This window comes from Leptonychotes weddellii, chromosome 5 (assembly GCF_054177405.1).
Source record: "Leptonychotes weddellii isolate Sample4059 chromosome 5, ASM5417740v2, whole genome shotgun sequence".
In the NCBI taxonomy this organism is placed as follows: domain Eukaryota; kingdom Metazoa; phylum Chordata; class Mammalia; order Carnivora; family Phocidae; genus Leptonychotes; species Leptonychotes weddellii.
Window position 1 is genome coordinate 83,531,283 of NC_138373.1, and position 18,407 is coordinate 83,549,689.

The window sequence follows — 18,407 nt, forward strand, 5'->3', positions numbered from 1 at the left end:
AAACTTATCAAAAAGTGCTCAACATCATTAGCCATTAGGGAAATGCAAACTCAAACCACAATGAATTATCAGTACACACCCACCAGCATGGCTACATTAGAAAGATCAAATCATCAAATGTTGGTGAGCATGTGGAAACACTGGGATTCCTACACATTATTAGCGAGTATGTAAAGTAAACCACTTTGGGAAAAGATCCTGTGGGTTCTTAACAAAATATTAACATTTACCTATATACCCTATGACCCAGCAATTCCACTCCTAGATATTTACTCAAAGGAAATAAAAAACATATAGCCACGGAAAGACTTGCACATGGATGTTTATACCAGCTATTTTTTCATGATAGCCAAAACCTGGAAATAGTCCAGGTATTATTGTCAAGAGAACAGAAAACTGGGGAATCTTTATACAATGGAATAATACCCAACAATTACAAGAACAAAATACTGATCTATACTATATTATGGATGAGGCTCAAAAAAAATCACACTGACAGAAAGAAGTATTACACAAAAGAATTTATACTGCATGATTCAATTTATGTGAAATCTAGAACAGGCAAATCCTATCTATGATGGGGAAAAAATCAGATTAGATTTTTGCCTCTGTGGAGATGAAAGTGAGGATTGACACAAGAAAAGTTTCATGGATGATGGCACTGTTCTATAGCATGATAGGGTTAGACAGGTGTGTGTATTCAGCAAATTAAGATTTCTACACTTCAGCACGTAAATTTTTTTATTATTTTTTGTTATGTTAATCACCATACATTACATCATTAGTTTTTGATGTAGTGTTCCATGATTCATTGTTTGCGTATAACACCCAGTCCTCCATGCAGAACGTGCCCTCTTTAATACCCATCACCAGGCTAACCCATCCCCCTACCCCCTCCCCTCTAGATCCCTCAGTTTGTTTCTCAGAGTCCATAGTCTCTCATGGTTCGTCTCCCCCTCCGATTTCCCCCCCTTCATTTTTCCCTTCCTACTATCTTTTTTATTTTTAACATATTTTGTATTATTTGTTTCAGAGGTACAGATCTGTGATTCATCAGTGAATTGTGTAAGACTAATGAATCGCAGCAGGTAAATTTTATCTCACAAAAACAACTGTAGAAAAATTTAACTCTAGTTAATGATTTGCATGCTGAAATAATTAGGAGGTGAAGTATATTAATGTCTGCAATTTACTTTAAAATGTATAAAAAATAAGCCCAATGGATGGAGGGATAGAAAGATACAGAAATGTGATCAAACAAATAGAATAAAACAGAAATTAAAGAATCTACGTATTAGGTATTTATGAGTATTCACTTGGTTCTTTTCAACTTTCTGCATGTTTGGTGATGTTCATAATATAATGTTGGGACAAAATTACTAGTTTTGTAATCTGAAAATAAATGTAATTTTTCTAGGCCCAAATATTTCTCTCCTAAAATAATGAGAAATTTAGACTATCTTTTATCTCCATAAGTCCTTCCAGCAGTATGATCTAATTGTGCCCTCTGCCTTCTATCTACAGCCAGCTTCTGACCACATCTCCTTCAAAATATTATGAAAATGCACATTTCCCTTCTAATTACATCTTATAACTTATATCTTATTCATCATCAATTTTTCAGAAACTTAAATGTCTAACATTGGATTCCCAACAGTACATATGTATTTTTTTTTTGGTTTTGCCTGCTGAAAATTTCACTCTTTTTTCTTAGCATCTTCAAAAAAAGATTTCTGTGATAATATCTGCCTTTCATGTTGTACTACACAGCTTTTTTTTAAAGATAATTCAGACTTTGACAAGCCTTTTAATTTGATATTTAACCCAGTCTACTTGTTTGTACTTAGATTGCCTTTGCCAAATCACATAACGTGGTGCAACACAGAATTAAATATTCAGTATTTTTTGGGCGCCTGGGTGGCTCAGTTGGTTAAGCAACTGCCTTCGGCTCAGGTCATGATCCTGGAGTCCCGGGATCGAGTCCCACATCGGGCTCTCCACTCAGCGGGGGGTCTGTTTCTCCCTCTGATCCTCCCCCCTCTCATGCTCTCTGTCTCCCATTCTCTCTCAGATAAATAAATAAATAAAATCTTTTAAAAAAAAATTCAGTATTTTCCTCTAATTCATTTTAAATTTCAATGTCTTCTGGACAAGCAAATAAAATATCTGTGTGGTTTAATTATTACTTTTCCAAATTTCTATATCAGTAATCAACATCACTTTCATCATTTAACAATCAAGTGCACTCTCCGTACTTTGCAAAATTGTAAGTGTTCATTCACACAAACACACAAGACTCTGCCTGCAATTTTAGGATATTTACAGGCCTTGAAGCCCAGCCATGATCCATGTTCTACACCTTCATCTTAGCTCTCTTTCTGAAAGTATACACCACGGAATGCAAGGATTGGTCAGAGTATTAAATACAACTAATTGGGATAAGCGATATTATTACCATGGCAGGCAAAAATAAAATTAGAACACTTTAGATAGCCTCTTATTTTCCACAGGACAAAGAGGCAAGAGAAGCTGAAAAAGAAAAGGTTAGGCATGAAGCAGATGTGAGGGGCCGTGCTTTGAGGACACTGCTTCTCAGGACAGTACAGTTTCCAGCACGCTGCGAAACAGACTCTGCTGCACTGGGTCCCCCATGCCTGGGCAGCAGGGCTACGAAGAATGTGACATTGCCGCAGCATCGCTGAAAAGTTGGGACCTTCAGAAAATGCTTCAGGACCCCAAGACAGAGGCAGAAACGCAGAGAGCTAGATGCACTGACTTGCTCCTGGGGCAGGACCGGGCAAGGGCTCAATTCTTAGAGTAGAGCCTCTGCGAGCCAGAAGGCCAGCACACCCCTCCCCCGGTCCCCCTGCCACACACCAACACATCACGAGGGGCATCTAGTGGAGGATGGATGTCCTGGGGGAAGAGAGTTTTCACAGCCCAGAGCACTCAGTTTATCTTCATCTCCCCCATTCACCAGTAGACTATGGAAGAATTAACTATTGTGGTTTCCCCTGCTCCCCAGTCCCAGCCCCAGCGTTTACTAGAAAGAGAAAGAAAAACAGCTCTGGGGAAGGAGGAGGACACTTGATCGTACTTACCTAAGAGTAATTTAGGAAAATTTGATGTTTCAATGTTATGATAATATACTATTGATGTTGTAGTGGCGACAAATCCCATCACAGCAGGCATGAAGAGGTGGAGATGCCGCGACTCCCGCCGCCTACGGAGAGCGGGACAGAATCAGTGTTTAGAGCTGAAGGTTCCAGACAGTTCTCACTTTGTTTCCACATTGTCCATTAAAACTTTCTCTTACAAATAAGATACTTAAAATCAGAATGCAGTAGTCGTTGCTAAGAGAACAATGCAAAGGAAGACTACGTTGGGAGACATAATTCCGCCGAAAGGATTTATCCCCGACACACAGGACCGGGTACCATGGCTAAACAAGCCCTTAAATACTCACAACAAGAGCAAACATGGAACGTCTCCTCTACTGAAGGGCAGAACTGCTGAAATAAGTTAACACCTAAAGCGACAGAAAACAACCACATGGATATGAACTCCAATGTACAAGAAAAGTACATTTATTCCTTTGATAGTTTTCCTAAACTTTATGGCCCTTAGTGATTTCACCATTGGCATTGATGCATTCAACACACGTGTGTTTGCTGTGTCCAGGCACTATTAGATGTCGGGATGCAACAGTGAACACAACAAGATAGAGTATCGGGGGTCACAAGCCCTAGAGTCTCCTGGGGATAACAATAGGAAATAGGAAATGATCACACAGGTGAAGGGACTAAAAGCGCATGCAGGGCCAGCATCTGAGGAAGAGAAAGCTTTGTGAAGGAACCGACTTCTGCACTGAGGCCCTAAGACTGAGGGATGCTACCCAGAGGAGGAAGGATGACGGTTCCAGGCAGAGGACCCAGACATGTTTCAGTGTATCACACGCAACTGAATATGATGGAAAAGAGATTAGATTTCACTTTGAGGGCAATAGAGAGCTTCACATGGATTGGAAACATGACAAAACCAGATTTGCATGGTAGACAGCCCTCAACTCATTTACATTAATAACGCCACCTAGTAAAACATTTAACTTTTCTCAAATTACTTAAATACATTCGTACATAAAAGGTATAGAGAGTGACTAGTTTGAGAGTGGGGGAAGGAGGAGCATTTGGGAAAGACACTTCAAGATATGGTGGAAGGTGGAAACTGAAATATGAAAGGGAATCCACTAGTCAGGAACATGGTAGAAGAGCACTTTAAAAATAGGGAACAGAGGGGCTCCTGGGTGGCTCAGTTGGTTAAGCGACTGCCTTCGGCTCAGGTCATGATCCTGGAGTCCCGGGGTCGAGTCCCGCATCGGGCTCCCTGCTCGGCAGGGAGCCTGCTTCTGCCTCTGACCCTCCCCCCTCTCATGTGCTCTCTCTCTCTCATTCTCTCTGTCTCAAATAAATAAAAATTAAAAAATAAAAAAAATAGGGAACAGAATGTGTAAATACATAGGAGCACAAAACTGTGTGACATGTTCAAAATTCCAAGTAGTTTAATATTCTCAAATAGAAAGTTTGATATAGGATGCATGGTGAAAAGCTCTTATGACATGGTAAAGAGCTGGAATCTAATCTTTTGGAAAATCGAAATATTTTAACAGGTAAGTGGTATGGTCAGATTTTCGGGGGTTTTAGACAAATCAATCTGGTAATAACACAGATGATGGAGTTGATAGGTAGTGTGTGCCTCTGAGGAGAGGAAAGAGACATAGAAGGAAAAAAAAGCAGTTAGCAAATTATGGGTATAGGCCAGGTGAGAGATGATGGAAGCCTGAACTAAGCTTTGGCAGCAAAAACAAGGAAGTAATACAACATCTGGAAAATATTCATTGTTAAAATGGACAGGACTTTAATAGTGTTAGGGTTTTAGGGTGATGGTGAAGGAGACATAAAGAATAATTCCCAAGGGGGCTAGGTGGGTGGTGGGTAACCACTTAAGTCTTGAAGAAGATGAGCAGACTGGAGAAAAGAAGCTAGTAAGTTCCAGCAAGGCCATGTAGACCGTGAAGGTGTCTATTAAACATGCAAAGGGAGTTGTCTAATAGGCCCAGTGTATGCAGAGATTTGGAACATGACCAGTGATATACACCATATTAGGCAAGTGATTTGAACTATTTCTGGGGAGTGATGGGTAGTTTTTAAACCAGCTTTTATGCTGTCGTGGTACTTTCACATTTTTGTTACCATGTCCATATGGTATACAACACCCCCCAGAAATAGTTCAAAATGGTCAAAAAGAAAAAGTAGGAAGTAAATATTTCATCAGCGCGGAAATTAAGAAATGCTTCCAGTATTCTTTTACTATGGAACCAAAGAAAGAATTTTAAAAATCACTTGCCTAATATTTAGGAAATTTAAAAATGAGCATACTACCTATCAAGGCCTATAAATAAATGTGGTCAAAACCATACTCAGAAGAAAGTTTATAACTAACTTTAAACATATTCAATGAGAAAACATTATAATAAATAAATTATGTAGTCAATTCAAGAAGTTAGAAAAAAAATGACAAACAACATTAAGGAAGACAATATAGTAAGGGATGAATAAAGATAGCAACAGCTACAGTAAAGTTTTATACTTATTGTGGCATTTCTTTGTTAGGGATTTCATGGGTCTTTTAACCATGCTAGTCTTTTTATTAGGATTGCTATTATATTGTTAGTTGTCTACTTACAAAGCTGCACAAGTTTTGAGTGGTGTCCCAACCCTATTCTTTCCCTTAAGCTCTGTTATTTTTAGAGTGTGACTCGCAGACCTCGAGGTTCTGGTAGAAGCACACACATCCCATTATAGCAGAAAATCTTTACTCAGAAAGTAAAGAAGAAAATCAAAATGCATTCATCATGGAGGACAAAAAAAATAATATCAAAAAAGACAAATGATAAAAATAAAAGCTGAAATGAAAACATAATAACAGTGAAAACTTTAATACACATTTTTAGAATTTGATGAATTAAATAGTATAAAAATAATCAACACGTAAAACTTGGGTATTCCAATTAGTAAACTCAATAAAATTTTGTCTCCAACAAAACAAATATATTATTTTCTAATTCTCATTAAAACCATATAAAATAATCAAATATTGAACTAAAATGGAAATGCTAATGAGTCCTAAAAGGTATCTGTTTAACCAATTATATGCTCTACTAATAAATCAATCATATTAGACTAAAAAGCAAACTGAAAATGATTCCTAGATGTAGGAGAGTATCTAAAGCAGAACCACAAACTATTTAAATAGAAATAAAAAAGAGGACATTTCTTAACAAAAATCTGTGCAAAACAGGTAAGAATGTTTCAAAAGAAAAATGAATAGCTTTAATATTTGTATTACTAAAAAAGAAAATCAAATATTCAATTAGGAAAGTCTTTGCACTGTTTCACTAATTATAATGAGCATATGTTACATTTTCAGCAAAGAATAGTTCATAAATATTTTGTTAAAGAAAAAGAAGGAAGGTTTTCTGGACCATTTGTTTTTTGTTTTGTGGACCATTTGTGTGTGTGTGTGTGTGTGTGTGTGTGTGTGTGTGTGTGTGTGTGTGTGGCAGTTTTAAGTTATTAGTTTTTAAAATCAGTACTTTTTAATGGAAACAACTTGACCAAAAATCTGTCACAGAATTTTGAGACCCAATAAAACAAAAGCTTAATGAGAAAAAAAAAAAAAGAAAAAGAAGGAAGGAAGCAATGATCAGCAATGTCAAATGTAATAAGTATGATGAGGAAGAAAAGCTGTTCATTAAAGTGTCTTTAATGTTCACTGGCATTCTTGTACAAGCAGTTGCCAGAATAGGATAAGGCAAGCAAGAAAGTAAACTAAATTTTGGAGTTCAGGAATCATTGGAAAATGATTTTTGAGAAGCCTGGATAAAAAGGGTAAGGGATGGACACTGGGGAAGGTATGTGCTGTAATGAGCATTGGGTATTATATAAGACTGATGAATCACAGACCTGTACCCCTGAAACAAATAATACATAATATGTTAATTAAAATAATAAATAAACAAACAAATAAATAAAAGACTAAGGGAAAGCAGTCAGCAGTCTGCAGCTAAGGAATGGGAGGGAGTAACACAAATCAAGAGTACATTTCTACTTGATTTCAGGATGGGCCCTTTATATCATTACTACTATAAAACAAGTTTCTGCCGTTAGCATATGTCTTCACCCTTCTTAGCCCAGCCTCTAAGTCTCTGACTGAATCTATACAACAATCATGAGGCTGGAAAGAAGGAGACATTCTTGCCTACATGGTGTCAAGTTTTTAGGAAATGTTGGACTGATCCATCTTATACATACACACAGAAACACACAGAGTCAGCTTGTATATTAAGGGATTAAAAACAAAAACTAGAATTGCCTATGTTAATACAATAGAATACAAATACACCAAAGGGTTTTAAACAGTAATCAATAAGATAATAGCCAGTCAAGCTTCTAAATGCTTGAAGGCATGCAATATCAACAGAGTCCCTGATTTTTCTTTTTATCAGAAACTAAGACGTGCACATCCATGCAAAGAACTGTCATAAAACATTACAAAATAGTTGGCTCCATAACAAAAGCTTAGAAGTTTCATTCCTCATTAATTGCAACAGAAAAACATAAACAGATGTCAGGGGAGGTCCCTATTAATAAAAGAAAAATGATTTTTGAGCTTTCTTTTTAAAAACTCTTAAGAACTTTTCATATCAGTTCTTTAATTGATGGTGCACTATTTAGCATAATTTCATAATCAAAATTCTCTTATTTGATATTGCTTATCAAAATTATTTCCTATTTTTTGTTAATACATGATAAAAATATTTTTCCCACATTATATTCAGGTTTATAAGTAGAATGCATTATATTCTAACTGCTTAATGCAAACTTCTTTTATAAGAATGACAAAATTCCTTCAACTCCTTCAAAAATATGGGTTTTATGGCAAATCTTGATTTTAAAACAGTTGCGTTTTGCCTCAATTTGTGGCTATATTCTCACTGGTTCTCAGACTTCTTTAATGCCTGCCTCATCTATCTTTGCTTCTTTATAAAACAAATGGAAACATCTGGGAACTGGTTATATATTTATATGTAACTATATAGCTATTTGAGCTATATGTCAATATAGACAATCTTTCTATGTATACTTACATTGATAGGTAAAGTAAACATCAAAATGTTTAAAAGGAGAGAACTTTCTGCAAGAGCTACACAGATGAAGGAACAAAGAAACAGCACATGAATAAGCATAAGTCACAGAGACCTGAATTTTTGTTATCAGAGAAATTACGTGGCAACACAAAAATACAGACAAAACACATGCTTATCAAATGCAGCAGTCCCCCTCTTATCTGCGGGGGATATGTTCCTAGACCTCAGTGAATGCCTGAAATCACAGATAGTACCAAGTCCTATATATACTATGTTTTTCTTTTTTTGTTGTTTTTTGTTTTTAAAGATTTTATTTATTTATTTGACAGAGAGAGACACAGCAAGAGAGGGAACACAAGCAGGGGGGAGTGGTAGAGGGAGAAGTAGGCCTCCCGCTGAGCAGGGAGCCCGATATGGGGCCCGATTCCAGGACCCTGGGATCATGACCTGAGCCGAAGGCAGACGCTTAACGACTGAGCCACCCAGGCGCCCCTATACTATGTTTTTCTTATACATACATACCTATGATAAAGTTTAATGTATAGATTAGACACTGTAAGAGATTAACAACTGATAATAATAAAATAGAATAATTACAACAATATATTGTAGTAAGAGTTATGTGACTCCCTCTCTCTCAAGATAATTTATTGTACTGTATTCACCTTTCTTTTTGTGATGATGTTAGATGAGAAAAATATCTACATGATGAGATGAAGTGAGGTGAATGGCATAGGCCTTGTGATGCAGCGTTAGTAGACTGACCTTCTGACTACCCATCATCAGAAGGAGGACCATTTGCTTCCAGACTTCGGTTGATCATGGGTAAATGAAATCACAGATAAGCAGGACTGCTATAAAATGAGTGACAGCTGTTGTTCCTAATGAGTTATAACTGAAGGGTTAAGCCTGACTTGGTATGCTCTTAAGTACCAATCATATCAATATACTCACTAGTATAGTTGTAATCGTATTAACTATGTTGAATCACTTACGAGTCAGAAACAATGCCTTCTGCTATTTCACAAACATGCACAAAGAGAAGAGCAAATGTAAGAATCCATCTCAGGTTATGTCCAGGAAAATGAAGCCATGTGTTATGATGAATTTGTACTTTTGAGCTTTGACTTCCCCACCCTGAAAAAAATAGAAAAGTAAAAGGATTAATTATAATCATGGAAATAATTCATATTGTGATATCATTTGGGGATGGAAGATTCCTGAAAGAGGAATGAGAGGTGCTTTCTAGGGTAGCAATGAAAATCCTGGTCTTTTTTCATTATGTTAAAAAAATAACAATTCCATTTCAATGAATTTTCACAAGACTGCCTAGGTTAACACATTGACATTTGTTGCACTGCTCAAGAATAAGGCCAACTCTGGGTGACAACATGGTTATCTCATGCTCATCAGAGCTCTTACTGAGAGGTCCCTGATTCGTTTAAGAGGAAACCAAATTAATGATGATGTTAATAAAAGCAATTTGGTGTCTAAAATCTTTCAAAACATGGAATCTGTGGGGGGACTAACGAAAAGAGCCATATTTGGTAATGAAATGTAGAACTCATTAGTTGAGTCAACTCAATCAAATGTGTATCATGTGAGAAAAATTATAACCTATGACTGGGCCAGCACTATTCAACAGTGGTAGTGATATTTTCTCAAAGAAATGTTTTGTTTGTAGAGAAGCCTCACATACTTCAAGAATGAATCGGGGTTTGTGCTCGAAATATTGCAGGAAGGAATTTCTGTAAGGACTAATGGGGCTCCTGAAGCATTCTTTGAAAAGAAAATTGATTCATGTCTTAGTTGTTCCCAAATGAACTTCATTATGGAAAGACTAGTTACATATAACATGTTGTACTAGAATTTACACTGTAAACTCTTGAAAGCAAGCTTTCCTTATGCCTGATACTTCTTTGAGATTTATTTATGATCTTTCACTAACTCAAGTAGCCAATGTTAGAGGTGAACAGTCTACATTTTCCTCCACCATTCCCCTTTGACAATGTTCACTCCAACTCCACTTGATTCAAATACCCTTTACCAGCCTATGTTCAATGCTACTGATGCAAACAAGACTGTCCCAGTAATTGCCCTCAAGAAGTGAGTTGAATGTTAAAAATAAATTATTAACTGTAAAATTGCATTTAAAAAAGTATGGTCTACTTTTGGCCAAAGGGCATTGTTAATGTCCTACAAATAATACCAACCACATAAACAACAACTCGTGTTTCTATATATGGCCACTCTGGCACAGTTATATTTAATGTCTATATATTTGTTTAACATGAATAACAATGTGCCAAGAGTTTTGTTGGCCTATGCATATGATATATCTTATAACAAATTTTTTGATCACCATTACAATGCCAGGTACATAGTAGTCTCTCAATCAATATTTGTTAAATGAAGAAATAAAAGTGTGCAAATTATTTTTAAACCTTCTTTTGAAGCAGATCATTAAAATATGCTAGTTTTCTTAAAAAAAGCAGTCTGATGGTTTTTTCATTTATTTTTATAAGCAGATTTATTTTTATGAGCAAAGTTAAACACCAAATTCAGAGAGTAGTTATCTCTTTTGAATGGACAGGGACATCGGATGTGGGAAGAGTAACAGGCTCAGGAAACAGTAACAGAGGGATTCACTTATGTTCTTACCATTAGATTCCTTAAGATGAGTGGTGACAGGCTCAATAGATGTTTATCATATTAGTCTCTGTCATTTTTATATGTGAAATGTATTTTTTAAAAATTTTTAAGTTAAAGGTCTATTTTGATTGTTTTGGGAAAGTTATACAAGTCATACATAATTATTTTAAATAATTGGATTTTGTGTATATGTAAACTGTAAAATAATAGAGAAAACTGTATTTTTAGCTCCTTTGCAAATAGTTTCCATAAAGTATTCTTTCTACCTGGAACACAGCCTTATCACTCTTACTTGAACTTGCACGCTCTGTGTCCTCAGATCCCCCAACATGTCACTCTCCGTGCAATCATCCCCACTGGCCCCATGAATTAGTTGTTCTAGCAAGTTAATGCCCAGGATAATTTGTTCCCGTACCTGCAAATGAGCTTACAATGTGGGATAGTCATCTTTTCCCTTGACTTTGATACATCTGTTTCACTGGACAGTTCCAGTGACTATTCCAAGCAAGTACTATGTTTTACCCATTTTCCATTCTCTTCACCAACACAAAACAAGTGCTCAACAAAGGCTTTAGATCTATCCCACATAATTCTCTTTCCCTCTTTTCAAAACACTGCTGCTGCTACTTGAAGTCCATTTCTAAGGAGACATGTGACTTCTATTTTATCTACAAAATATCATATGCCAAGACATAAATAATTGGGAAGCACAAAAAACTTGCTTGTTCTTTTCTCACAGATATACAAATCAGTTTTCATGTTGGGAAAATTAGGTCAACATTATACCATATCTCAACCATTAATAAGGCTTAAAATGAATATTAGGTGAGGAAATATAGGAGAATAGATCACTTACCAATAAACAATATTGGAAAAGTGATAAACAACAGGAAGACATGAGGGACCAGGTTGAGGGCATCCACAAAGCAGGGATTTTGTAACACACCATCATAGATATTATATGAAGAAATGTTGTTACCACAGAATGAAAGGCTCATTTCTTCTTATATCACTTACTCTAAAAGGAAGAGACAAGAGAAAGAGGCTCTCGTTATTAAATTCCCTTTCATACACTCATAGCCCTAAGGAGGAGGTTTTATTATAAAATTAACCCCCTTTATTTTTGCAATTGAGGAAATAGGAAACTGTATGCCAAAGTCATTTAAGAGTTTCTTATAAAGGCCTTATACATTCTATAAATCACTTCCTTTAGAACTTTTTTTTCCAGAGAAAAATATTTTATTTTAATTTGGAAAATATATAATTATTAATATCTACCAATGATGGTACCTTAACGAAGTGTGTGTGTGACTAAAATGATTTCACGGAACAAAAATGGTGATATATCAAGAAAAAGAAAGAAAAAATGAAACTACTGATTGATACTACAAGATAATGTAATATCAAATCCTTTCTCATCCTTTCTCACTGAAAATGCATTAGCAAATAACTTAAGCTGGACAAAATTTACCACCACTTTTTGTTAACTGTACAAAGGAATACTAATACACAGAAGCCAATGTGGTGGCAAACAGCAATCAGCCTTTCTCTGAAGACTATTAAAATCAAGTGCTTCAGATAAATTAAATATAACTCAAATGATAATTTAATGAAATTACTCAAGTCCCACATTCAGAGAATATTCTTACATGAAATGTACCCTAATCAAGTTTCGAAACAAAAAAAAAAATGTTTTTTAATTGGAAATCAATATTACATTAGAGTAGTAGGCAAATTTAGAGAGGAAGCTGAGGACAAGGTAACCCAGGGTTTTCCTAGCCATTGTTGGGATTTTGGCTTCTACTCAGTGAAATGGAATCACTGGGTGGCAGGGGGGCGGGGGGATTTGATCAGAGGAGTGACACACTCCAACTCACATTTTAAATGCATTTCTCTTGTTGCCGCCCTGAGACAGATGATATAAGAGCAAGGGTCTGCATCAAAATACCACTGTGAAATTCTCAAGAGTTTTAGCCTTCTGAAAAATTCTTTTATTATGCCACCTATTTACCTACTACCTGCCAAATTCTGGGCACTTTGCATACACTATCTTTAGTCTTTAGAATAGCCATGCAATGTTAGTTATCTGTATTTTACAGGAGAGCATTCTGAGGTTCAATAACTTGCCAACCAGTAGGGTAGCGGTGATCCACACCCACCTGTCTGACTTAAACTATGTTTCTCCCCCTGCAGCATGCAGCCTCCAACCTATTTTTTAAAAAACATCTTTATCTATTGTTATTAAAAGACGTAGCAGTTTAAGACTTTAACCTCACTGCACTTGGTCTCTTTTCCACATTATTTCACACTGGATTCTGAGTTAGATTATTAAAGGTTGGTAAATGTATAAATAAGTAAACTAGTACCTTTTCTCTCTTCCCTTTCATTGAGAAATGATTTAGCAATGGTCACGAACAGTATTTTTCCCTAGAAAAAAAAACCAGTGTTATACAGAAAAGATTGGCAACTGTAGGTAAACTATTGGAGAAACCAAATTTCAAGCAAAAGTTTTATAAAGCATTATATGAATAGAACAACTAGTTAAAAAACCTGTGTTTACAATCTGTAAATTCTTATATGGAATTCCTCTCACACATTGTTTCCAGTAAGCCCTTTTACTGATCATTGATATGATCTCTAGTTGAGACCTTTTCTCCTTTAAAAAATCATATTAAAAAAAACTCAAGATGAGGGTATATACTTGGCAAATTCTTAACAACTATTAAGGCTCCAAGCCTCATAAGATAATCAAAACGGGCTTGAGATTTTTTAAGTAACAGTAAAATGGAAGTTTTGTATTTTGTACCATAGGTATATGAAGTGATGGATCTTAACTAAACCTAGTGTGGTAATCATATTACAATACATCTAAATCAAACCATCATGCTGTACACTTTAAACTTATACAGCGATGTACATCAATAAAATGGGGAAAAAAAGAAAAAAAAACAAACTGAAAAATAATAGCTAGTAACGGAATTTCTAAGACTTTCTTTTATCTTTTAGACTATCTCTTTTATTGAGTAGAAATGACAAAAAGAAACTTGAACCCACTCTTACTGAAAGACATGTATAAACTGTTTCCTAAAATGAACCAGAAAATAATTTTTACTTTTGCCAGTTTTATAATTTTATCCAAAATGATAATATTCCAATTGGCCACATTTATATATAGATAGATAAGATAGATATTTAATCATTATCACTGAGCCAGATACTAAAGTATAATCTGGATTTGCAAAACATATACTTCATTAGCTATAATAAGCATTGCCTACCTGGTATGTTTAATCAATCCTCAAATGTACCAATCAAGTAACCTCTGGATAAATGTGTATAACGGTGGAAAGAAAATATCAGAGAACTACAGCAACCTGCAGAAGTCAAAGAACATTTCCAGCCACGTACTTGATGTCTGGGATTCTAGGCCATTCATTAAGTGTAAAAATACGTATTGATGCTGACCATGTGCTAGGCACTAGGAATCCAAGAATGCAGATGACAAACAGTACCCGAGGTCTTAGACCATATAAATCCGACTACACTAATCCCAGTAGCTCTTGGTATAAAGGTTATGATCTACCAGACAGGGAAATAACACAATGACATAATCATACTAAGGTGCATACTTCAGATCAGTAAACTGAAAGCTTTAGAATGATTCCTTTCTTCTACCATAATCTCTAACCTCAAATGCCCTAGGGCTCCCAACCTGTTTACTACCTCTCACTGCATCTCTCGGGTCTTTGTTTCTGTCTCCTCCTCCTCCATCCTTTTCCCTCTGACCCTTAGCTTCTTTCTCCAAACCTAGAGTACACATGTGGCACATTCTAACAGTCAGCGCATCTTACAACTCAACGTGGGCAAAAAGAGGGAAGGAGTAAATTTGTAGCTATGCTGATAATTATCGTGTTTGCCAAAGGCATTTTATTCAATCAGGACTTTCAATTAATTTTTAAATCTCCTATTGTCATTCAGGGTTTCCTTCCCAGAACCATGATTAAGTTAGGGACGTTTTGGGAACAGTATAAATTGCTGCTCTAGCCGGCTAAACTCTGTCATGTGACGCCCCTGAGCCCGGCCCCTTCTGGAGCTGTCTCCTTCAACTAAGCACTGACAGAGGCCCAAGCATCCAGGAGGAGGGAGAGGGAAAAGAAGCCAGATAGGAAGACATGACACTTTTCTTCCCACAGGCATAAACTCACTGAAAGATGTTCAAGTGTTTAGGACAGCAGACAGGGTTGAAGAACTTGACTGAATGAACCTTAAAGACAAATGTCAAAAGTGAAACTTTGATTATAGGGATGGTCTGCAAAGCAGAAAGCATAGAAGGAAAATAATCCTTGATGCCCAAACGTAAGGTTTCATGGCAAAAATCACACCCTCAGTATTTTATTCTTTGAAATGCATTATAGAAAGTTCCACACCCTCAAGAGTTATAAAATTTAGATTTGGTTGAAGGCTAAAGTAAAAACTAGCACTCTTTCCTGCTCATACAGAATAAAGTGTCAGTTCTAATGAAGTAGCAACCTCCGAGAACTTAAACATGCTAGAAACGCCTGAAGAAAACATGCTAAAAGCACTCTAAAAACTTTCATTCTTACATACAAAGTAACTCTTTAGTTATTTGAGATTAACAATATGTTATAAGAGAGAAACATAACATTGTAAAGGCATTACCATTATCTAGGGAATTTTCAGGAATAGATCACTTAAGAAACACATGTAATAACTTCTTTGAAATTTTTCATTCAGTCTGTGATTCACAAAATAGGAAGCAAAAGATGTCTATTTCTCTGTCTATGAATGACAGATCCAAGTAGGAAAATCACTAGCAAAAATGACCACTGACTTCTGATCTAGTGTCTGATCTCAATGCACCCGTTGAAGTTCTATGGCACACTAAAGGAAATAGTACTCAACAGATAAGATTCAGACACGCCGATAGGATATTTTTTTAATCCCAAATTGAACAAACAAGCAAAAAATAAATACCTTGGGCGGTCGCTTGATGCTTCAACCCCCTACTCGTGCACTTGCACTACCTTCAAAACACCAGCTTCCTACACTGTCTTAATTGTCAGTTTCAAACCCAGACGCAGAACTCCTAAAAAGTAAAGAGTAACAAAAATTAAGCAGACACAAAACTACTTCATGAACAATACAGGAGATTGTCTAAGAGAAAAAAATTAGTAATAACTCCTTGCATTATTCCCGGCCGGTTTTAAGTAGGAGCCGGCAGAGTTTTGTAAGTAAAGCTGGAAACCTGATCCCCACGCCCTCTCTTCTCCGGCTGGGGCCCGGTGCCTTAATCCTAGAAATAGCTACCCTGAAGGCAGCGCTGCGAGAGTGCGCGGGCGCCTTTTGGTTGCCGAAATCGACAGTTTACAGTTACTCTTAAAATGTTTAAGTCATATTTATGTAAAAAATACGGACTCACTTACTCCGAAGGCAGTTTTCCTCCCCTAGCCGAAGCAAGCAAGGCGCCGGAGCGGATTATTTTTAGGGTGGTGGGAGATCAGCTGCTGCCTCCTATCGGGTTTCTAAATTGCACAAACTGCTCTGAGCTGGGGCGGACACGACAACTCCGAGGCAGGAAACTGGGCAGAAGCCCCGAGTGCAGCAGCGCCTGGGACTGGAGACCCTCCCCACCCCCGCTCGGCCTTGCTTTCGGTACTGGGGCGACAAACTTGGGGTGCGCGTTGCAAAGATTTTACAAACACAAGTAATACGCATCCCCTAAACTTCATTAAACACTGAAACTTGCAACGTAGGATTCAATGATTCTCTGGAGTCAGGTTTTCAGACGTCAAAACACGCAAGGTACTCACTTGCACTTGCAAATTTTTTTTCCCCAGGCTCTACAAGCGCCCTTTTATTAACCACAAAAGGAAGCGGATCTGGGGAGTTCACCGTTTTCCCCCCAAGCGGACCTGGGACACGAAGGGCTCGTTCCAGGGAGAGGACACCGCTGCCAGGCTGTATGGGCGCGTGCGAATGGCTCACAGGAGAGAGGCGGGCTCAAATCGAATACTTGCCCCAGCGACCCGGAAAACTTGGTTACTCCTCAGGACCAGTCGCCGCGCTTCCGAAGGGCGACCCCTACCCTGGCTCCCCGAAAGTGGGACTTCGACTCCCACATCTGCACAAACAGTCCTCCCACCCCCCCAACACACACACACTCTTGCTCCCGACCAGAGAGAGAATTAATTGTCAAGGAGATAACCGGTTTAAAATACACTCACCCCAAAATAACTGTCCCCAGGACCCAAGCCGTAAATTTTGTCCCCGGGCAACCCTCTTTAATTAACACTCGGTTTTCTCAGGGGCCAGTGCTCAGCAGCTTGAAATCACTGTTTTCAGCAATTGTCCTAATCTATTAAAGAATGGTCGGCAGGCGGGCTGGTGCCTCCGGGGCTCCGCGCGCGACCGCCACGGGGCACCGCTTCAGGAGCGCGGGGACCCGGAGCTGGTTCCCGGACCTGCACCCTGAACCCCGGCGGCCTCCCGGCGTCTGCGACTTGATGGGCAGAGGCCGACCCCCGCCCTGCGAGCCCCGGGGATTTCCCGCGGGCGCCTCACTCTCGGAAAGGGTCGCTGCGTTCCCGCGTGAGTGCCGGGCCTCCGCCAGCGACTGAAGCTTGAACCCTCGGCCGCTAGAGGTCTGCGGGGCCTCGCGGGGCGACATCTGGGAGGGTCCCGAAGAATCTGGTCCCATGGCGCTTGAAAGTTTGCCAACTGCACCCTGGAGCTGTCTGCCACGACGCAGGCGCACAGAGAAAGCGTGCTTCAAGAACGGGGATCCGGGTACTGGGGGTGGAACGCGGGAAGACCCGGTGAACAAGCCGGAAGGGGGATCTGGGGCTCCCCAGACACCTGGAAATGGGGGGTGCAGATAATCCCCAGATATAAATCTGAGCGTTACTACAGAAAATCAGGTTGACTTTGGGATTTTAAAAATATATATTACTATTATTGAGATGGTTTATAATGAGTACAAGTTATGCTTTGTAGAAACTTTGGAAATTATTAAAAAGTATAAGGGAGACAAATGGACCCCCAAACCTGTAAAACTGAAAACACTTCATTGCATTTTAACAGTGAGTAAAAGCATGGACGCAAGAGCTAACCTGCTATCAAACCCTACTACCTCACTCAACTCAAACACTTCGGGCAAATTACTTATCACCCTGTGTATTAGTTTCCTCACCTGTTCAATGGGGAAAAATAAAAAATATATATATATATAATATAAACATATGCATATTATATTGTGTATATATATATAAAATAAAGATATATATATATCTTCATAGTCTTGATGTGAGGGTAAATGGGAGGATCCCTTTAAAGTGCTGAGTGCCTGCCCTTTCAGTAAAAGGTAATATGTATGCCATGGTTACTATTTTTTCTATGCATATTTAATATTGTGGCAATCACAAAATAAATTATCTCCTCACAGTACCTTTTAAAACAATTATTTTCTGATGGAATTTTAAAATCTTTATAGAAATCATTTAAATGGCTGCATAATGCATTGTGTGGCTAT

At 37.8% G+C, this 18,407-nt stretch overlaps 1 protein-coding gene across 8 annotated transcripts in view; it reads right to left on the bottom strand.

Moving 5' to 3' along the window:
* Positions 1–17,572, bottom strand: part of ABCC9 (ATP binding cassette subfamily C member 9) — a 137,585-nt gene extending 120,013 nt beyond the window's left edge. For 2 of the 8 annotated variants that reach the window (XM_081821331.1, XM_081821330.1), the window contains exons 1-6: positions 16,303–16,737; positions 15,854–15,965; positions 13,225–13,285; positions 11,715–11,876; positions 9,202–9,343; positions 3,102–3,223 (exon numbers count right to left, since the gene is read on the bottom strand). In XM_081821331.1, coding sequence (XP_081677457.1) covers positions 3,102–3,223; positions 9,202–9,343; positions 11,715–11,856 — 406 coding nt within the window. In that variant the 5' untranslated portion in view covers positions 11,857–11,876; positions 13,225–13,285; positions 15,854–15,965; positions 16,303–16,737. Of the gene's footprint in view, positions 1–3,101; positions 3,224–3,466; positions 3,530–9,201; positions 9,344–11,714; positions 11,877–13,224; positions 13,286–15,853; positions 15,966–16,298; positions 16,738–16,791; positions 16,813–17,103; positions 17,387–17,440 lie in introns of those variants that run through there. The other 6 variants (XM_081821328.1, XM_081821325.1, XM_081821329.1 and 3 more) reach the window with 6 other exon arrangements.
* Between the last annotated feature and the right edge of the window lie 835 nt (positions 17,573–18,407).